Source organism: Mauremys reevesii, linkage group 21, assembly GCF_016161935.1.
Source record: "Mauremys reevesii isolate NIE-2019 linkage group 21, ASM1616193v1, whole genome shotgun sequence".
Taxonomy (NCBI): domain Eukaryota; kingdom Metazoa; phylum Chordata; order Testudines; family Geoemydidae; genus Mauremys; species Mauremys reevesii.
In genome coordinates this window covers 19,982,349-20,000,510 of record NC_052643.1, presented here as the reverse complement: position 1 = coordinate 20,000,510, position 18,162 = coordinate 19,982,349, and the positions used below count along the sequence as shown (strand labels likewise).

The following is an 18,162-nucleotide window of genomic DNA, read 5'->3' as shown; positions in this document are numbered from 1 at the left end:
AGCCCGACGCTACTGGCCAGGGCTTGTGCTGCAACCACCTCAGCACCCAGTTGCCCTGGCCCGTGTCACCAGGCTGGGATCCGGGGCTATAGCCTGTCCCAGCTCAGAAACCGCCCTTGGCCCACTCTGCCCTCAACACCCACCCCGCAGGAGGCACAGCCGCCCTCCCCAGCAGTGCAAGGCAGCAGAGACCTTTCTTCCTAACACCCCCCTCCTACCCCCATCCCACACACACACACACACACACACGGAAGTTTCAAAAGCCACTTTATTAAATGTTACAAAGGCCTCTTTGCCAGCACAGTGCAGGGACATGTGCCCTCCTGATGACATACACTTAGAAACCTCTGAAAGTGCAGGAACTACTATACAGAGTTGATATTTCTTTAAAAGCTGCAGCATAAACATAATAGTAAAAAATTTCTTAATTATGAGTTAATAAGATTTCAGTTTGTACAGTTAGCTTCGTTACTGGTCCATGGTGCATTTATACAGTAGAGTTATTTTTCTAAGAGACTTTGTACATTTAGTCACTGCAATGATGAAGGTAGAGCAGAAATTAAAGTACTTCAGTAGGCATTGAAATCCTTGCCTCTCTCCATCTTCATCCTCAAACAGGCAAGGCCTTAGATAGTTAATTATAAGGCAGAAGAGCAACTTTCCACAACACTCACTACCAAAAACACCATTCTAAAGCATCTTGTACTTTGGGGGTAAAGAGGTCAATATTTCTTCCCAGGTGCTTAGAGAGCAGATCCACCATTGGGCTTAGCCACCCTCTGAGTACTCGGTCACATCTTTCTGGTAGTTGTCTATCAAGAGTCTGGCTCATAATTCAACAGCTAAAGCAGCATCCAACACTCAAAGAAGGCTATGTTGATTAGGTTCGTGAATCAATTACACAGTGTAGCTACTTGCAAATCTACCCCGAAAAGTAAGGGAGAAAAAGAGACAAGAGAAAGGAAAACTATACAGAGGAAGTAGAAACAAGGACTGGTAAGAAATTAGAAACAGGCAGATTAGACAGAGTACACACAGTGGCGACTCAATGGGTGAAGCACCAAGTTATTTTTTTCCCTCCTCATGGAGAGGAGTCACCCATACCTAAAAAGTCTGGCGATAAGAGGGATGAGGCAACAGTATTTGTTACCAGCCTTTCCTGAAGTCCTAGGGGAACACTCACTCTGAGGACTAGTTTAGAGGGAAGACAATTTGTGAAGTAATGCAAACAGATTACATATAAATACATATAAAATTTTAAACTACATTTGGCACTGATTCTACACTGGAAACATCTTGCTGGCTTGCAAAGAAAAGCCTTCACTGAACTACTTTTTGGCAAAAGACAAAAACCCCAAACAAAACCAACTTTAGTGTCTACATGACAAACACTAAACATTTTTAAAGGGTACTCTTTCAGATTAAACTGGCACCAAAAGTGACAGACTGTCTTTAGAAGAGAATGTAAACACCTTAGACGTGTTTAATCACAAATGCCACAAGGCAGCACTAATGGTTCAGTGCTCAAATCTTTAGAGCTTCAATAATAGAATTTAACTGCATATTCATAAAACAACAGTGAACGACAAGTAGTGTTTACAACGGTGGCAGGTTCTTCCACAACTAGTCCGAAGGCATTAATGGCGTAAGACAAGGCAGGCAAAGTCTGTTCAAATGGCAGAGGTGTTAAGAGTTTCTTCCAAGAAGGCACAAATTTAAGATTTGGTTCCCACCCCTTTAGTAGTGTGTTAGAAAAGACACTTTTAAATTGGGGCACAGAAGAGACAGTGAAGAGGACAGATATCCAAACATACTCTTCACATTTATCTAGAATGCAGTAGTCACTGGCAACAATACATTGCTTCTAGATTCTCAAACGCAAACATGAAATCCTCTTCACCAGCTCATACTCAAGATTACCAAGGCACTGTGCAAGGTGTGGGCTGTGCTTATTAGCATTTTAAAATTAGGAGTGTAACTTTTAAATAAAAGGCACATTTTTTATAAACCAGAGAAAGTTAACACACGACTAATCAAAATAATTTTGCTTTATACATCAGTAGGTGAGAGCTTGAGAATACAGCAGGTTTGAAGGAGAGAGATGGCTTCCGCTGGTTTGCATTTCTTCTTGTAACTCACGGGGACACACTCCAGACTATAACAGAAAAATAAGGATTGGAAAAGTGACAGTTCTCTTCCCCTCACCCTCCCACATCAAAGAGGCATAGAACCACCCTGCAACTTAAAGACTTGAGCTACTGAACACAAAGTATTCAACATAAGGAAATTCTAAATAATTTCCTGTGTTTGTTTTACCACAGGGCAAGTTTCATTCTTGCACAGGAGTGACTTTTAGAATTCATGTACCAGGTATTTCTCACCTATGGTCACAATTCTGTTTGTAGTATCACAATTAGTTGCTGTAGATTGTGTTACAAACAGGTCAAAAGGTAAGAAATGAACACACTGTCAGAGCTAGAGAGTAAATGAATCCTGCTGGAAAGCTTTTTAGCAGCTACATCACAAGTTCAAAGAGCTGAACACCAGGCAGTGTAATTAGTTATAAGCTCACTGGCTCTACTATGGCCAGAGCATGAACCCACAGTCTTCTTTGCACACACCAGAAAAACCTCTACTTGCATTTGTATTTATAGGTTCGTTACCAGTTACAATCATGGGCTTGTGGCTATCGTATACACAAGGGTACATCTGGCAACATTCAGAAGTTGGGAAAAGTAAAATCTGGATATCAAACAAGGGTGCATGAATTTCTTTCCTCTTAAAACTTCTACTGCAATATACTTGTTTAAACAGCTTGTTCACCGGTGATGAATTCTTGAGAACTGCCTGTCGTCCTTCTCCCCCAGGCTTCTGCTCCAGCAGGAAAGCTAGTGCGTGAAGTCAGTGGGGTTTCCTGCACTCAAGTGAGGCTAGGCAGATGAAAGCTCTTGCCTGGATTGTAGCGCTTCAGTGAAGACAATACTACAATGATGGGAGAGCTTCTCCCATTGGCATAGTTAATCCACTTCCATGAGAGGCGGTAGCTATGTTTAAGGGAAAAGCTCTCTTGTCAACATAGCACTATCTACAACAGGGGTTAGGCAGGTATAACTGCGTCGCTCACAGGTGTGGATTTTTCACACCCCTGCACAACACTGATATAACTATGTAAGTTTACAGTGTAGACCTGGCCCAACTACCTTGCTATCTAAGCACTATCGAGGATTGGAGGAGAACCTCATATGACGCTTCCCTACTTTTTTTGTTGTTTGTTTTGCCTGACTTCTGGGCTGGAAGACAGCAAGGGGAGTCTGATTGGCTGGAGTACCCCTTTTGGGATTAGGAAAAGGGTGTGATCCAATAGAAGAGGGCCAGACTGCTTTGCAAGAAAGAAAAGTGACGTAAGGCTATTGAACCTGGAGTCTAAAGGATTAATAAATGTAGAAATACTATGAAAGATGAATTTGATAAGTGTGTATGTCCACAGCTCTGTCATCTAAGGTTCTCAACGCACTTCATGTTACTCTTTGGAAACCCCTGTGAGGTATGCGCCATTATCCCCATTTTAAAGATTGAGAAATGGAGGCAAAGAAGTGGTCAAGTGACCTGGTCACTCTCTGTCACTGGCAAAGCTGGGACTGGGACTCAGGGGTCCCAGTCTCCTGAGGGATCCCATTTCTACTCAGTGCGCAAGAGCCTGGGATTCAACAGTTAAGGTTCCCACAGAAGCCATAACTTCACCACATCACACAGATTACGTTCAAACATTAATTTAGCAGTGTAAGTACTACTTTGGACTACTGCATATGTCAAGCATGCAATATGGCTAAGTTAGCGTTACTGTGTGAACCTTAACTTTTGAATATTATGACCTATGTACTAGCAGTCACACCGAGAGAGTGTTACATTAACAACTTTTTGCATTTGACTTACAGTCTTATGCCCCATGTACACTAGTCCTACTGACAAAACAGTGCTTTAGCTAAACACTTACCAATGATGATGATGAGAATGATGAGAACAACTGCTATCAATATTGCCCACATCTGTCAAAAAAGCACATCATTTAGTACAAACAACTCACTTAGATATTTTTTTAAAAAGGAGGGCTGATTCTCTAGACCCAACTACTGCTCCCCTGCCTTACAATTAACGTTTTACACTCTGTCTTGGCTTCGCAGCAAATATCTTTATGTGCTCCCAGGCCTCCCTGTAATTAGCAGACATGACTGTAAGAGACTAAAGGTTCTTTGTAGGGCTGTGTCTGTGTTGTCATCATTCAATCCATATCACTGAATTTCTTCCTCCTAGAAATCCAACACCTTAAATTAGTACATTCATTTATCCTTGACCACATTTCTGTCCTGGAGAATGTTTTGTGTAAAGGAACGTGGCCAGGCCACCCAACTTTTGGCCAGTTCATCTACTTCACTAAGCCAGATGCTCATTAAGGACCGGATATTGTAATCTTAAATACTATTCACCATGAGTAAAGGCTGCAGAAATTGGCCGTATGTTTTCATGGTTAAAAGTCACCTGGATTTCTTCCCCTTTATGTAGTATTCAGCTACTTATAGTTTTTAGTAACATTAATTTGTATTGGAAATACTCGAGTCATGGTTACCTTACAATTCTTCCACCAATACTTTCTTTTCAGCTTGGCAGCACTGGTCTCAAATTGGGAAGCTCCTGCCTGCAGTGCGTCAGCACGGTCATCCAACTCTGACAGCTTCTGATCTCGTTCCAACACCTTGTCTACATTCACCCTCATGATGTCAACCACCTACAGTGATTTAATAGTCACAGTAAGTTATTCATTCATTAGATGTTCATCCCTTTGAACACTTTAAGCATTCAGCAGATCCTGACAAACATCTTTTATAACATTAACATCATTCAAGAGTTTGTTTTTAAATAAAGCAGAAGATATTGCCTTTTTGATTAAGAATAGACAATACTGAACTTAGGTTCTTATATTAGTTAAAAGACTTGTGGAACTTAGGGTATGTCTTCATTACTGGCCAGATTGGCGGGCAGCGATCGATCCGGGGGGGGGGAAAATCAATTTATCACTTTTAGTCTAGACGTGATAATCGATCCCCAAGCGCTCTCCCGTCCATTCCTATACACCAGCTCGACGAGAGGCGCAGGCAGAGTCGACGGGAGAGCGGCACCAGTCGACTCACTGTAGTGAAGACACCAAGGTAAGCTGATCTAAGTACGTCAACTTCAGCTACATTATTCACACAGCTGAAGTTGCATAACTTAGATCGACCCTCCCTTCCCCCCACCCCCCAGTGTAGACCAGGCCAAAGTAATTGAGTTGGAGATTCCCAGTGCCTGCCATGGGGTTTCAATATCAGAAACTTTGTTTATAAACGTACTCCTATTGAAACAAAAGCATTTAACTAATAATCTAGCATGTTAGAGAAGGGTCAGAACTGTGTAAGAAAAACTCAGTTATGGAAGCCACAACTGGCATTTGAACAACACAGTAACTCCTCACTGAACGTTGTCCCGGTTAACATTGTTACATTGCTGATCAATTAGAGAACATGCTCATTTAAAGTTGTGCAATGCTCCCTTATAACATTGTTTGGCAGCCACCTGCTTTGTCCACTGCTTGTAGAAAGAGCAGCCTGTTGGAGCTACCTGGTGGGGGCTTGGAACCAGGGTGGACCGGCACCCCCCTAAGTTCCCTGTGAGGGAGCTGTCCCTTCCCACATTGCCATGTGCTATTCCTGCCCTCTGCCTTGTAGCTGCTCCCGGGAACCTCCTTCTTGCTGTGCGGTGGGGGATTGTAAGGGGGGGGGGAGAAGAGAAGAGGCATGCTAATATCATGGTGCCCCCCTCCTCACACTCTTGTACCCTATCTCCACAGAGAAGGGGGGATAGGACAGAACAGGGCTCAGGACAGAAGGAGCTTGCTGGCAGCAGCTGCTGTCTCAACTTGCTGATCTACTTAAAAAGACAGTGTACTTAGGGTAGGGTCAGAGTACTTAAAGGGGCAATGCTTGTCTCTCTCTCTCATGTGCACACTACGCTGTGTCTCCTCCCTCCATTCGTGCTGCCTTGTAGTGTGTGAGGCTACATTAACACGTTAACCCTTGAGGGCTCAGCCGAGTGCTAGTTCATCATTTAGCAGTAAGGCATTCCTTGGGAAATATCCCACCCTCTGACTAGACCATCTCAACCCAGCTTCACAATCATCATCGCTGTGTACAGTATTACATTGCTTGTTTAAAATGTATACTGTGTGGATGTGTTATATATATAAAAATATAGTCTTGTCTGATGAAAACATTTCCCTGGGACTTAATGTAAAGGGGGGGGGGGGTTAATTCTTATGGGGAAATTGGATTCACTTAACATTGTTTTGCTTAAAGTAGCATTTTTCAGGAACATAACTATAATGTTAAGCGAGGAGTTGCTGTACAATGCACCTACGACTTCTGAAAAGGAAGTTATGTGCTACCCTATCCAGCCAGAAAGATATAAGGCTCTCAGACAAGGATGGTTTTTGGCTCACACAGGAAGTTTTGCCATAGTTTTGATACACAACTAGGAACCCCTGGCAATTGTGGATTTCCAAATAGCAAAGCTCATTCTCTGTCAGAAACCAACTGAAGTTGTGTAGCTAACACATTGGCTCACAAGATATTCATCTTTGCAGGAGCAGGTCAACACCTGTAAAGTATCACAGGTTTCCTGCAATGAGTCTCAAAATGATAGTTCAGATCACAAGAGGGACAAACGAAGACATTCTAGCTTTTAGTTCATACACTGAAGCAGACAACTTTAAACTTTGCCCACACAACACTTCCATATGTCTTCCCTCTGTCAGGTTTCCCACGGTCAAAGGAATGGTAAAGCTGCTCTATACAAGAGCCATACCTCATCTACTTGGTGTTGTGTCTGCTGAAGGCGACGATTACTGCCAGAGGCATTACTTGAGCTTCCAGGGCCACTTGTTGACCTGCAGTGTAGAGACAGTTACACTATGATATCATACTGTTAATTACATTTATATACCACCTAAAAGTATGCTTGGTAATTTGCAAACAAACCAGTGAAAATAAATGTAAACACCAATGGTCATAACAAAAAAAGGCGGGACATTCCCAAGGAGCTAAAATACATCAGAAGAAAGAAAGTTAGATTTCTTTTGCAGTGGAGGAGTGAAGCTTCAGCAGCAAGCTTTAGCCATAGAATTCAGACAGTGTTCCAAACTTGCCACCAATGAATGGCTGCAATGCCACTGGAGAGCAGAGAAGCAGGTGGGAGAGAGAAGAGCGGCACTACAGCTCAGAACATGGTGTACAGTTGCTCTTGATTGGCCAAGAACATGGGTTTAGGGATTCCCCCCCATAAAAAAAGCACATGAGCTTGTGTGCACTTTTTTCCCTTTGTTGAATTTGGGCATTTAAATTCTTTTTAGAAGCTACTGAACTCAGAAAAAGATTGTGTCAGTTACTGGAAACATGCAACACACACGCGACTTGTTCTCCTAAAAGTTCCCCACAGAATAGCGAGGCAGTGGCCAATACCAGATGTTTCAGAAGAAGGTGAAAGAAGCCCTGTAGAGCAGTGGGACTCAACCTTTCCAGACTACTGTGCCCCTTTCCGGAGTCTGATTTGTCTTGCATACCCCCAATGGAGGAAGAAGAACAGGCACATTTACAGTTTGTACACATAAGACACCTACAACAGTGGTTCTCAAGCAGGGGTCCGGGGCCCCTGAAGGGGGGGGGGAGGCCACAAGCAGGTTTCAGGGGGTCCGCCAACCATGGCCAGCATTAGACTTGTGAGGCCCATGACAGAAAGCCAAAGCCCCACTGCATGGGGCTGAAGCCAAAGCAACTTCGCTTGGTGGGAGCCCACTGTGGCATGGGGACTCGGGCAATTGTCCCTGACATAGTTCCTGGCTTTTATATGCAGAAAAACACTGGCTTTTATATACAGAAAACAGTTGCTGTGGCACACGTGAGCCGTGGTGTTTTAACAACATGTTGGGTGGGCCTCAGAAAGAAAAAGGTTGAGAACCTCTGATCTACAACATATCCTGTATTTTGGCCTTTTATCGTTTGCTTGCTGTACCACCTTTCAATATTGATTATGAACACAAATCTAGATAGGACACTGGACAGGACACCAACTGGGCCTCAGGTGTCCTTAAACATAAAGCTACTTACATAGAGATGTGTGGGTTCTCCATCTCTTGGAAGTCTTTAAATCAAGACTGGATATGTTTCAAAAAGGGGATCTACACAAAACTGAGGAAGCTGGTTAAATAGAAATTAAAAGGAAAAGTCAAAGGTGAAATGCCTGAAAACTGCATGGACATGGTTACAAGCAAAAAGGCATCGGCATCCTTTTAAAAACTGGAAGTCAAATCATACTGAGGAAAAAAAAGGTGCATAAAATTTGGCAAATCAAGTGTAAAAGAACGTGAAAAGCAACTAGATAAAGAAACAAAAATTTGTTGTTTTTGTTAAGTACTTCAAAAGCAGGAAGTTTGCCAAACAGACCGTCAGTGGGGTCACTGGACAATTGGGGTGCTAGAGGACGACAAGGCTGTTGGAGAAGCTGAAGGAATTCTTTGCATTGGTCTTCACTGCAGAGGATGTGGAGAAGGTCTCCACATTTGAACCATTCTTTTTAAGTGACAAATCTAAGGACAAATCTTGTCCCAGATTGAGGTGTCAAGAGAGGTGGTTTTGGAACAAACTGAGAAATTAAACAGCTGTAAGTCACCAGGAACAGATGGTTCTAGGAACTCAAATATAAAATTGCAAAACTAATAATTGTGGTATGCAACCCACCACTTAACTCAGCCTCTGTACCAGATGATTGCAGGATAGCTAACGTAACACTGATTTTTAAAAAAAAGACTCCAGAGGCGATCCTGACAATTACAAGCTGTTAAGCAAAACTTTAGTTTCAACCAATGTGCTTGGTACTATAGTACATAACAGAACTATAAGAACATAAGAATGGCCGTACCGGGTCAGACCAAAGGTCCATCTAGCCCAGTATCTGTCTACCGACAGTGGCCAATGCCAGGTGCCCCAGAGGGAGTGAACCTAACAGGCAACGATCAAGTGATCTCTCTCCTGCCATCCATCTCCATCCTCTGCCTAACAGAGGCTAGGGACACCATTCTTTACCTATCCTGGCTAATAGCCATTTATGGACTTAGCCACCATGAATTTATCCAGTCCCCTTTTAAACATTGTTATAGTCCTAGCCTTCACAACCTCCTCAGGTAAGGAGTTCCACAAGTTGACTGTGCGCTGCGTGAAGAAGAACTTCCTTTTATTTGTTTTAAACCTGCTGCCTATTAATTTCATTTGGTGACCCCTAGTTCTTGTATTATGGGAATAAGTAAATAACTTTTCCTTATCCACTTTCTCCACATCACTCATGATTTTATATACCTCTATCATATCCCCCCTTAGTCTTCTCTTTTCCAAACTGAAGAGTCCTAGCCTCTTTAATCTTTCCTCGTACGGGACCCTCTCCAAACTTCTAATCATTTTAGTTGCCCTTTTCTGAACCTTTTCTAGTGCTAGAATCTTTTTTGAGGTGAGGAGACCACATCTGTACACAGTATTCGAGATGTGGGCGTACCATGGATTTATATAAGGGCAATAATATATTCTCAGTCTTATTCTCTATCCCCTTTTTAATAATTCCTAACATCCTGTTTGCTTTTTTGACCGCCTCTGCACACTGCGTGGACATCTTCAGAGAACTATCCACAATGACTCCAAGATCTTTTTCCTGACTCGCTGTAGCTAAATTAGCCCCCATCATATTGTATGTACAGTTGGGGTTATTTTTCCCAATGTGCATTACTTTACATTTATCCACATTAAATTTCATTTGCCATTTTGTTGCCCAATCACTTAGTTTTGTGAGATCTTTTTGAAGTTCTTCACAATCTGCTTTGGTCTTAACTATCTTGAGAAGTTTAGTATCATCTGCAAACTTACCCACCTCACTGTTTACCCCTTTCTCCAGATCATTTATGAATAAATTGAATAGGATTGGTCCTAGGACTGACCCTTGGGGAACACCACTAGTTACCTCTCTCCATTCTGAGAATTTACCATTTATTCCTACCCTTTGTTCCCTGTCTTTTAACCAGTTCTCAATCCATGAAAGGACCTTCCCTTTTATCCCATGACAGCTTAATTTACGTAAGAGCCTTTGGTGAGAGACCTTGTCAAAGGCTTTCTGGAAATCTAAGTACACTATGTCCACTGGATCCCCCTTGTCCACATGTTTGTTGACCCCTTCAAAGAACTCTAATCGATTAGTAAGACACGATTTCCCTTTACAGAAACCATGTTGACTATTGCTCAACAGTTTGTGTTTTTCTAGGTGTCTGACAATTTTATTCTTTACTATTGTTTCAAACTAATTTGCCCGGTACCGACGTTAGACTTACCGGTCTGTAATTGCCGGGATCACCCCTAGAGCTCTTTTTAAATATTGGCGTTACATTAGCTAACTTCCAGTCATTGGGTACCAAAGCAGATTTAAAGGACAGGTTACAAACCTTAGTTAATAGTCCCGCAACTTCACATTTGAGTTTTCAGAACTCTTGGGTGAATGCCATCTGGTCCCGGTGACTTGTTAATGTTGAGTTTATCAATTAATTCCAAAACCTCCTCTAGTGCCACTTCAATCTGTGACAGTTCCTCAGATTTGTCACCTACAAAAGCTGGCTCAGGTTTGGGACTCTCCCTAACATCCTCAGCCGTGAAGACTGAAGCAAAGAATTCATTTAGTTTCTCTGCAATGACTTTATCATCTTTAAGCGCTCCTTTTGTATTTTGATCAGCAAGGGGCCCCACTGGTTGTTTAGCAGGCTTCCTGCTTCTGATGTACTTAAAAAACATTTTGTTATTACCTTTGGAGTTTTTGGCTAGCCGTTCTTCAAACTCCTCTTTGGCTTTTCTTATTACACTCTTGCACTTAAGTTGGCAGTGTTTGTGCTCCTTACTATTTGCCTCACTAGGATTTGACTTCCACTTTTTAAAAGGAAGTCTTTATCTCTCACTGCTTCTTTTACACGGTTGTTAAGCCACGGTGGCTCTTTTTTAGTTCTTTTACTGTGTTTCTTAATTTGGGGTATACATTGAAGTTGGGCCTCTATTATGGTGTCTTTAAAAAGGGCCCATGCAACTTGCAGGGATTTCACTTTAGTCACTATACCTTTTAACTTTTGTTTAACTAACACCCTCATTTTTGTATAGTTCTCCCTTTTGAAATTAAAGGCCACAGTGTTAGGCTGTTGAGGTGTTCTTCCCACCACAGGGATGTTGAATGCTATTGCATTATGATCACTATTTCCAAGAGGTAACTACAACAGTTACCTCTTGGACCAGCTCCTGCGCTCCACTCAAGATTAAATCTAGAGTTGCCTCTCCCCTTGTGGGTTCCTGTACCAGCTGCTCCATGAAGCAGTCATTTAAAGTATCGAGAAAATTTCTCTCTAAAGTTACTGTCACCCAGTCTCAAAAAAAGATGCATCAGAATTGGAAAATGTACAGAGAAGGGCAACAAAAATGATCAGGAGGTATGTAACAGCTTTCATATGAGGAAAAACAAAAACAAAAAAGACTGGGACTAGTCAGCCTGGAAAAGAGATGACTGAAAGCACTCATGAAATTAGAGAGTTCTACCATTCCTTAGAACAGGGGCAGGCAAACTTTTTGGCCTGAAGGCCGCATCAGGTTTCAGAAATTGTATGGAGGGCTGGTTAGGGGAGGCTGTGCCTCCCCAAATAACCAGGCATGGCCCACCGCCACCCCCTCCCCGCTTCTCGCCCCCTGATGTCCCCCCTCCTCCCGAGACTCCTGCCCCATCCAACCCCCCCTGTTCCCTGATGGGCCCCTCCAGGACCTCTGTCCCATCCACACACCCCCACTCCCTGTCCCCTTACCAACCCTGATTGCCCACCACCATCCCATCCAACCCCTTCTCTCATTCCTGACTGCCCCTCCGAACTTCCCTGCCCTCTATCCAACCCCCCCTGCTCCCTGCCCCCCTTACCACACTGCCTGGAGCACCGGTGGCTGGCAGCACTACAGCCGTGCCGCCCGGCCAGAGCCAGCCATGCCACCACGCAGCTCAGAGCACCAGGGCAGACCAGGCTCTACAACCGCGCTGCCCCAGGATCTCGCAGCCCTGCCGCTCAGAGCACTGCGCCAGAGCGAGCGGAGTCTGTGGGGAAGGGGGAACAGCAGGGGAGGGGCCTGGGGCAGCCTCCCAGGCCAGGAGCTCAGGGGTCTGGCAGGAAGGTCCCGTGGGCCGTAGTTTGCCCACTTCTGCCTTAGAATCATGGAGGGAGAACAGCATAATAAATACAATGGATTTCAAGAAGGCAGACTTTAGCAAACTCGGAGTCAGTAGGTAAGATCCCAGAGGAAGCAAGTCTAAGGGGAAAAAGACAGTTGGCAGTTTTTCAAAGAGACATTATTAAGGGCACAAAAGCAAGCTATCCCACTGCGTAGGAAAGACAGGAAGTATGGCAACAGACCACCCTGGCTTAACCAGGAGATCTTCAATGATGTAAAAATCAAGAGTCCTACAAAAAGTGGAAACTAGGTCATACATAAGAACGGCCCTACTGGGTCAGACCAAAAGTCCATCTAGCCCAATATCCTGTCTTTCGACAGTGGGCAGTGCCAGGTGCCCCAGGATGGGCAGAAATGGTGTCCTAGCTTTTGGCAAACAGAGGCTAGGGACGCTGTTCCTGCCCATCCTGGCTAATAGCCATTGATGGACCTATCCTCCATGAATTTATCTACTACTTTTTTGAACCCTTTTATAGTCTTGGCCTTGACAACTTCCTCTGGCAAGGAGTTCCACAGGTTGACTATACACTGTGTAAAGAAATACTTCCTTTTATTTGTTTTAAATCTCTGCTTATTAGTTTCATTTGGTGACCCCTAATTCTTGTGTTTTAAGTAGTCAACAACACTTCCTTATCTACTTTCTCTACACCAGTCATGATTTTAGACCTCAATCATATCTCCCCTTAGCAGTCTCTTTTCCAAGATGAGAAGTCCTAGTCTTATTAATCTCTCCTCATACAGAAGCTGTTCCATACCTCTAATAATTTTTGTTGCCCTTTTCTGAACCTTTTCCAATTCCAATACATCTTTTTTTGAGATGGGGAAACCACATGTGCACATAGAATTCAATATGTGGGCGTACCATGGATTTATATGAGGCAACATATTTTCTGTCCTATTTTCTATCCCCTTCTTAATTAGTCCCAGCATTCTGTTCGCTTTTTTGACTGCCGCTGCACATTGAGTGGATGTTTTCAGAGAACTATCCACAATCACTCCAAGATCTCTTTCTTGAGTGGTAACAGCTAATTTTGACCCCATCATTTTATATATATAGTTGAGATTATGCTTTCCAATGTGCATTACTTTGCATTTATCAACATGAAATTTCATTTGCCATTTTGTTGCCCAGTCACCCAGTTTTGAGAGATCCTTCTGTAGCTCTTCACAGTCTGCCCGGATCTCAACTATCTTTAGTAATTTTGTATCATCTGCAAATTTTGCCACCTCACTGTTTACCCCTTTTTCCAGATCGTTTATGAATATGTTGAATAGGACTAGTCCCAGAACAGACCCTCTGGTGGACACCACTATTTGCCTCTCTCCGTTCTGAAAACTGATCATTTACTTACCCTTTGTTTCCTATCTTTTTAACCAGGTCAAATTACAAAGGATGAATATAAAAAAATAATACAAGTAGGTAGGGACAAAATTAGAAAGGCCAAGGCACAAAATGAGATCAAACTACCTAGAGACATAAAAGGAAACAAGAAAACATTCTACAAATACATTAGAAGCAAAAGGAAGACCAAGGACAAGGTAGGCCTGTTACTCAATTGGGGGGGGGAAGAAGATAACAGAAAATGTGGAAATGGCAGAGGTACTTAATGACTTCTTTGTTTCAGTTTTCACCAAGAAGGTTGGTAGTGATTTGACATCTAACATAGTGAATGTCAGTAAAAATGAGGTAGGATCAGAAGAGGCTAAAATAGCAAAAGAACAAGTTAAAAGTTACTTGGACAAATTGGATGTCTTGAAGTCACCAGGGCCTGATGAAATGCATCCTTGAATACTCAAGGAGTTGACTGAGGAGATATCTGAGCCATTAGTGATTATCTTTGAAAAGTCATGGAAGATGGGAGAGATTCCAGATGACTGGAAAAGGGCAAATATAGTGCCAATCTATAAAAAGGGAAACAAGGACAACCCAGGGAATTACAGACCAGTCATCTTAACTTCTGAACCAAGAAAGATAATGGAGCAAATAATGAAGCAATCAATTTGTAAACATCTAGAAGATAAGGTGACAAGTAACAGTCAGCATGGATTTGTTAAAAACAAAACATGTCAAACCAACCTGATAGCTTTCTTTGACAGGGTAACAAGCCTTGAGGGTGGGGAGAGCAGTAGAAGTGGTATATTTTGACTTTACTAGAGTTTTGATATTGTCTCACGTGACCTTTTCATAAACAAACTAGGGAAATGCAACCTAGATGGAGCAACTATAAGATGGGTGCAAAACTGGTTGGAAAACCATTCCCAGGGAGTAGTTATCAGTGGAAGGGCATAATGAGTGGAGTCCCACAGTGATCAGTTCTGTGTCTGGTTCTGTTCAATATCTTCATCAATGATTTAGATAATGGCATACAGAGTACACTTATAAAATTTGTGGACGATACGAAGCTGGGAGAGGTTGCAACTGCTTTGGAGGATAGGATTAAAATTCAAAATAATCTGGACAAAGTGGAGAAATGGTCTCAAGCAAATAGGATGAAATCCAATAAGGACAAATGCATTTAGGAAGGAACAATCAGTTTGCACACATACAAAATGGGAAATGACTGCCTAGGAAGGAATACCGCGAAAAGAAATCTGGCAGTCATCATTCTGGGATGTCTTAGCAGGAGTGTTGTAAGCAAGACACGAAAAGTAATTCTTCTACTCTACTCCGCGCTGATTAGGCCTCAACTGGAGTATTGAGTCCAGTTCTGGGCACCACATTTCAGGAAGGATGTTGGCAAATTGGAGAGTCTAGAGAAGAGCGACAAAAATGATTAAAGGTCTAGAAAACATGACCTATGAGGGAAGGTTGAAAAAAAAAATTGGGTTTGTTTAGTCTGGAAAAAAGAAGACAGAGGGGACATAAGAGTTTTCAAGTAAATACAAGGTTGTTACAAGGAGGAAGAAAAACTGCTGCTCTTAACCTCTGAGGATAGGACAAGAAGCAATGGGCTCAAATTGCAGCAAGGGAGGTTTAGGTTGGACATTAGGAAAAAGTTCCTGTCAGGGCAGTTAAGCACTGGAATAAACTGCCTAGGGAGGTTATGGAATCTCCATCATTGGAGAGTTTTAAGAGCAGGTTAGACAAACAGCTGTCAGGAATGGTCTAGATAATACTTAGTCCTGCCATGAGTGAAGGGGACTGGACTGCTGGCTGATGAGTCTTGCCCACATGCTCAGGGTTTAACTGATCGCCATATTTGGGGTGGGGAAGGAATTTTCCTCCAGGGCAGATTGGCAGAGGCCCTGGAGGTTTTTTGCCTTCCTCTGCAGCATAGGGCATGGGTCACTTGCTGGAGGATTCGCTGCAGCTTGAGGTCTTCAAACCACAATTTGAGGACTTCAATAACTCAGACATAGGTTAGGGGTTTGTTACAGGAGTGGGTGGGTGAGATTCTGTGGCTTGCATTGTGCAGGAGGTCAGATTAGATGATCATAATGGTCCCTTTTGACCTTAAAGTCTATAAGTTTATGAGACTAGATGACCTCTTGAGGTCGTGTCCAGTTCTATGATTCTATGGGAGATATGACAGAGGTCTATAAAATGATGACTAATATGGAGAAAGTGAAGAAGGATGTGTTATTTATCCCTTCATACAACACAAGAACCAGGGGTCACACAATGCAATTAATACTCAGCGGGTTTTAAACAAGAGGAAATACTTTTTCACACAGTGCACACTCCACCTGTAGTACTCATTGCCAGGGGATGTTGTGAAGGCCAAAAGTCTAACTGGGTTCCAAAAAGGATCAGATAAGTTCAGGGAGGATAGGTCCATCAATGGGTATTAGTCAATATGGTCAGGGACAGAACCCCATGCTCCGGGTGTCCTTCAACCTCCAACCTCTAGAAGCTGGGAATGGATCACTTGCTACAGGGAATGAACAGAACAGGGCAATTGCATCTGACACTGGCCACTGTCTAAAGACGGGATATTGGGTTAAATGGACCATAGGTCTGACCCAGTGTGACCATTCTTATGCTATAGCTCCAACAGAAATTATGGACTTGATGCAGTTCTTTGGATAGTACAATGCAGGAGTCAGATAGATGATCAGAATGGTCCCTTCTGGACCAAGATCATGTTGTTTGTAGCATCTATTTTAGGAGAAATCTTTTAACTATCCCCTGATTTGCTCTCATTTTAAAATGCTTTTAACACTTTTTTCACTGCTCAAAGTACTATTGTCACTATAAACACACCAACTTATAGAATGAATACTCTATCACAATATATGCCATCTTTTAAAAACAGCACCAAATAACCAGGTTCCTTTAGTTTGTAAAATAAAACAGTACAAAACCAAAAGGAAATAAACAATCCCACAATATCTCCCCTTCCCTCCCAACTGGTGAGACCAAAGAAATAAAAGGCTTTTTTTTTTGCCAGTATATTTTAAAAAGCTCCCTGAATCGCTAACTAATGGCTCAGAAGAGTGCCTATGTTCAATTTTAAAACATTGGAGTCTAAGCAGAATCACAGAGCTTACCATCCCTGCACACTATAATATAGAAACAAAGAACATTTTGATTAATTTTTGTCAACCTAATATGAACTGGCTAGCACATTTAACAGCATGAAGCTGTCTGTAAGAGTCACAATGCATGATTTACCAATTTTGTGAACAAACAGGAGTATATAAATTCCCAGATTCCTTTCACTGGTGCTAAACCTGTTAAAAAAATGTTCTTGTCATTTGACAGGAAAAAAAATCCCCAACCACACTGCCCACAGAAAGTTAAACGATCTAATGCCATGCGTATGTTACTCTTTCCTACTCTGGAAAGGCAGCCCTTACGGAAGTCACAGCTATCATCTCCCTTAAGAGGCAAACAGCACGAAAGCAGGAGTTTCTGCGACCCAGCAAACCCCTTGTGGCTAAACGGGAATCACTCCTCTCAGAGAGGCGGGGGGAAATGAAGGGAATGCTGCGCGTGAGGCTTCCCGCGCAGAGTTAGGGACACAAGCGAACGACGGCAGCTGCCGGGTTAGCGAGCAGAGACCGGCCGCGGCGGCAGGACCGTGTGTGACACGCTGGTGAGCAGCCCCGACTCCAGCTGGGCCGCCACGTCCCCGCAGCAGCGGGCCCCGTGCACACACCGCCTGCACCACAGCTGGGACCTGGGCCCACCAGCGCCAGCCCGGCTCCGGCCCCCCGCCGCGGCGCAGAGAGGCGTGACCGCCCCGCCGCCCGGCCCCGCCCCGGCCCCCGCCATGCCCACCCCGGCCCCCGGCCCCGCCATACCCCCCCCGCCGCCCGGCCCCCCCTCCCGTCCCGGCCCGCCCCGCCCGGCCCCCCGCCATGCCCGCCCCGCCGCCCGCAGCGCGGGCAATGCCGCGGGCTACCGCGGCTCCAGCCCCCCGCCGCGGCGCAGCGAGGCGTGACCGCCCCGCCGCCCGCCCCACCCCGCCCGGCCCCCGGCCATGCCCACCCCGCCGCCCGCAGCGCGGGCAATGCCGCGGGCTACCGCGGCTCCTGCCCCCAGGGCGCAGAACGTGACCGTTGGGCCCCGCCCGGCCCGGCCCGTGCCCTGAGCAGCGGCCCAGGGACACTAGCGGCGGCCCCCGTCCGGGAAGGAGGGCACCGGCCCCCCCCCGCAGGCCCGGCCCGGCCCGACCCGACGGCAGCTGGCGCGGAGCCGCTCCGGGACCCGCACTCACATGGCGGCGGCGGCAGGGGCGAGGCTCCGAGGGGGGCTGGGGAACCGCCCGGCAACGCAGGACGAAGCTGTGCGACTGGCCCCGAACCGGAAACCGCCGCCACTCGCGCAGTCGGCTGCGGGGATGTGACG

The 18,162-nt window shown here is 44.4% G+C and overlaps 1 protein-coding gene across 1 annotated transcript; it reads right to left on the bottom strand.

Annotated features, from left to right (window-relative positions):
• Positions 1 to 250: 250 nt before the first annotated feature.
• On the bottom strand, positions 251 to 18,162 carry VAMP3 (vesicle associated membrane protein 3). The gene is made up of 5 exons (XM_039508629.1): positions 18,032 to 18,162; positions 6,895 to 6,976; positions 4,625 to 4,783; positions 3,995 to 4,046; positions 251 to 2,155 (listed from the first exon to the last, which is right to left on the bottom strand). Coding segments are annotated over exons 1-5 (315 nt in total). The 5' UTR covers positions 18,034 to 18,162; the 3' UTR covers positions 251 to 2,135.

Bases quoted from the DNA above. Each gene is read 5' to 3' on its own strand.
- VAMP3 (XM_039508629.1), bottom strand. The intron at 4,784-6,894 runs GTATGGCTCTTG...AAATCACTGTAG, and splicing joins CACAACACCAAGTAGATGAG to GTGGTTGACATCATGAGGGT. The intron at 2,156-3,994 runs GTAAGTGTTTAG...TTTCTGTTATAG, and splicing joins CATTCTCATCATCATCATTG to TCTGGAGTGTGTCCCCGTGA.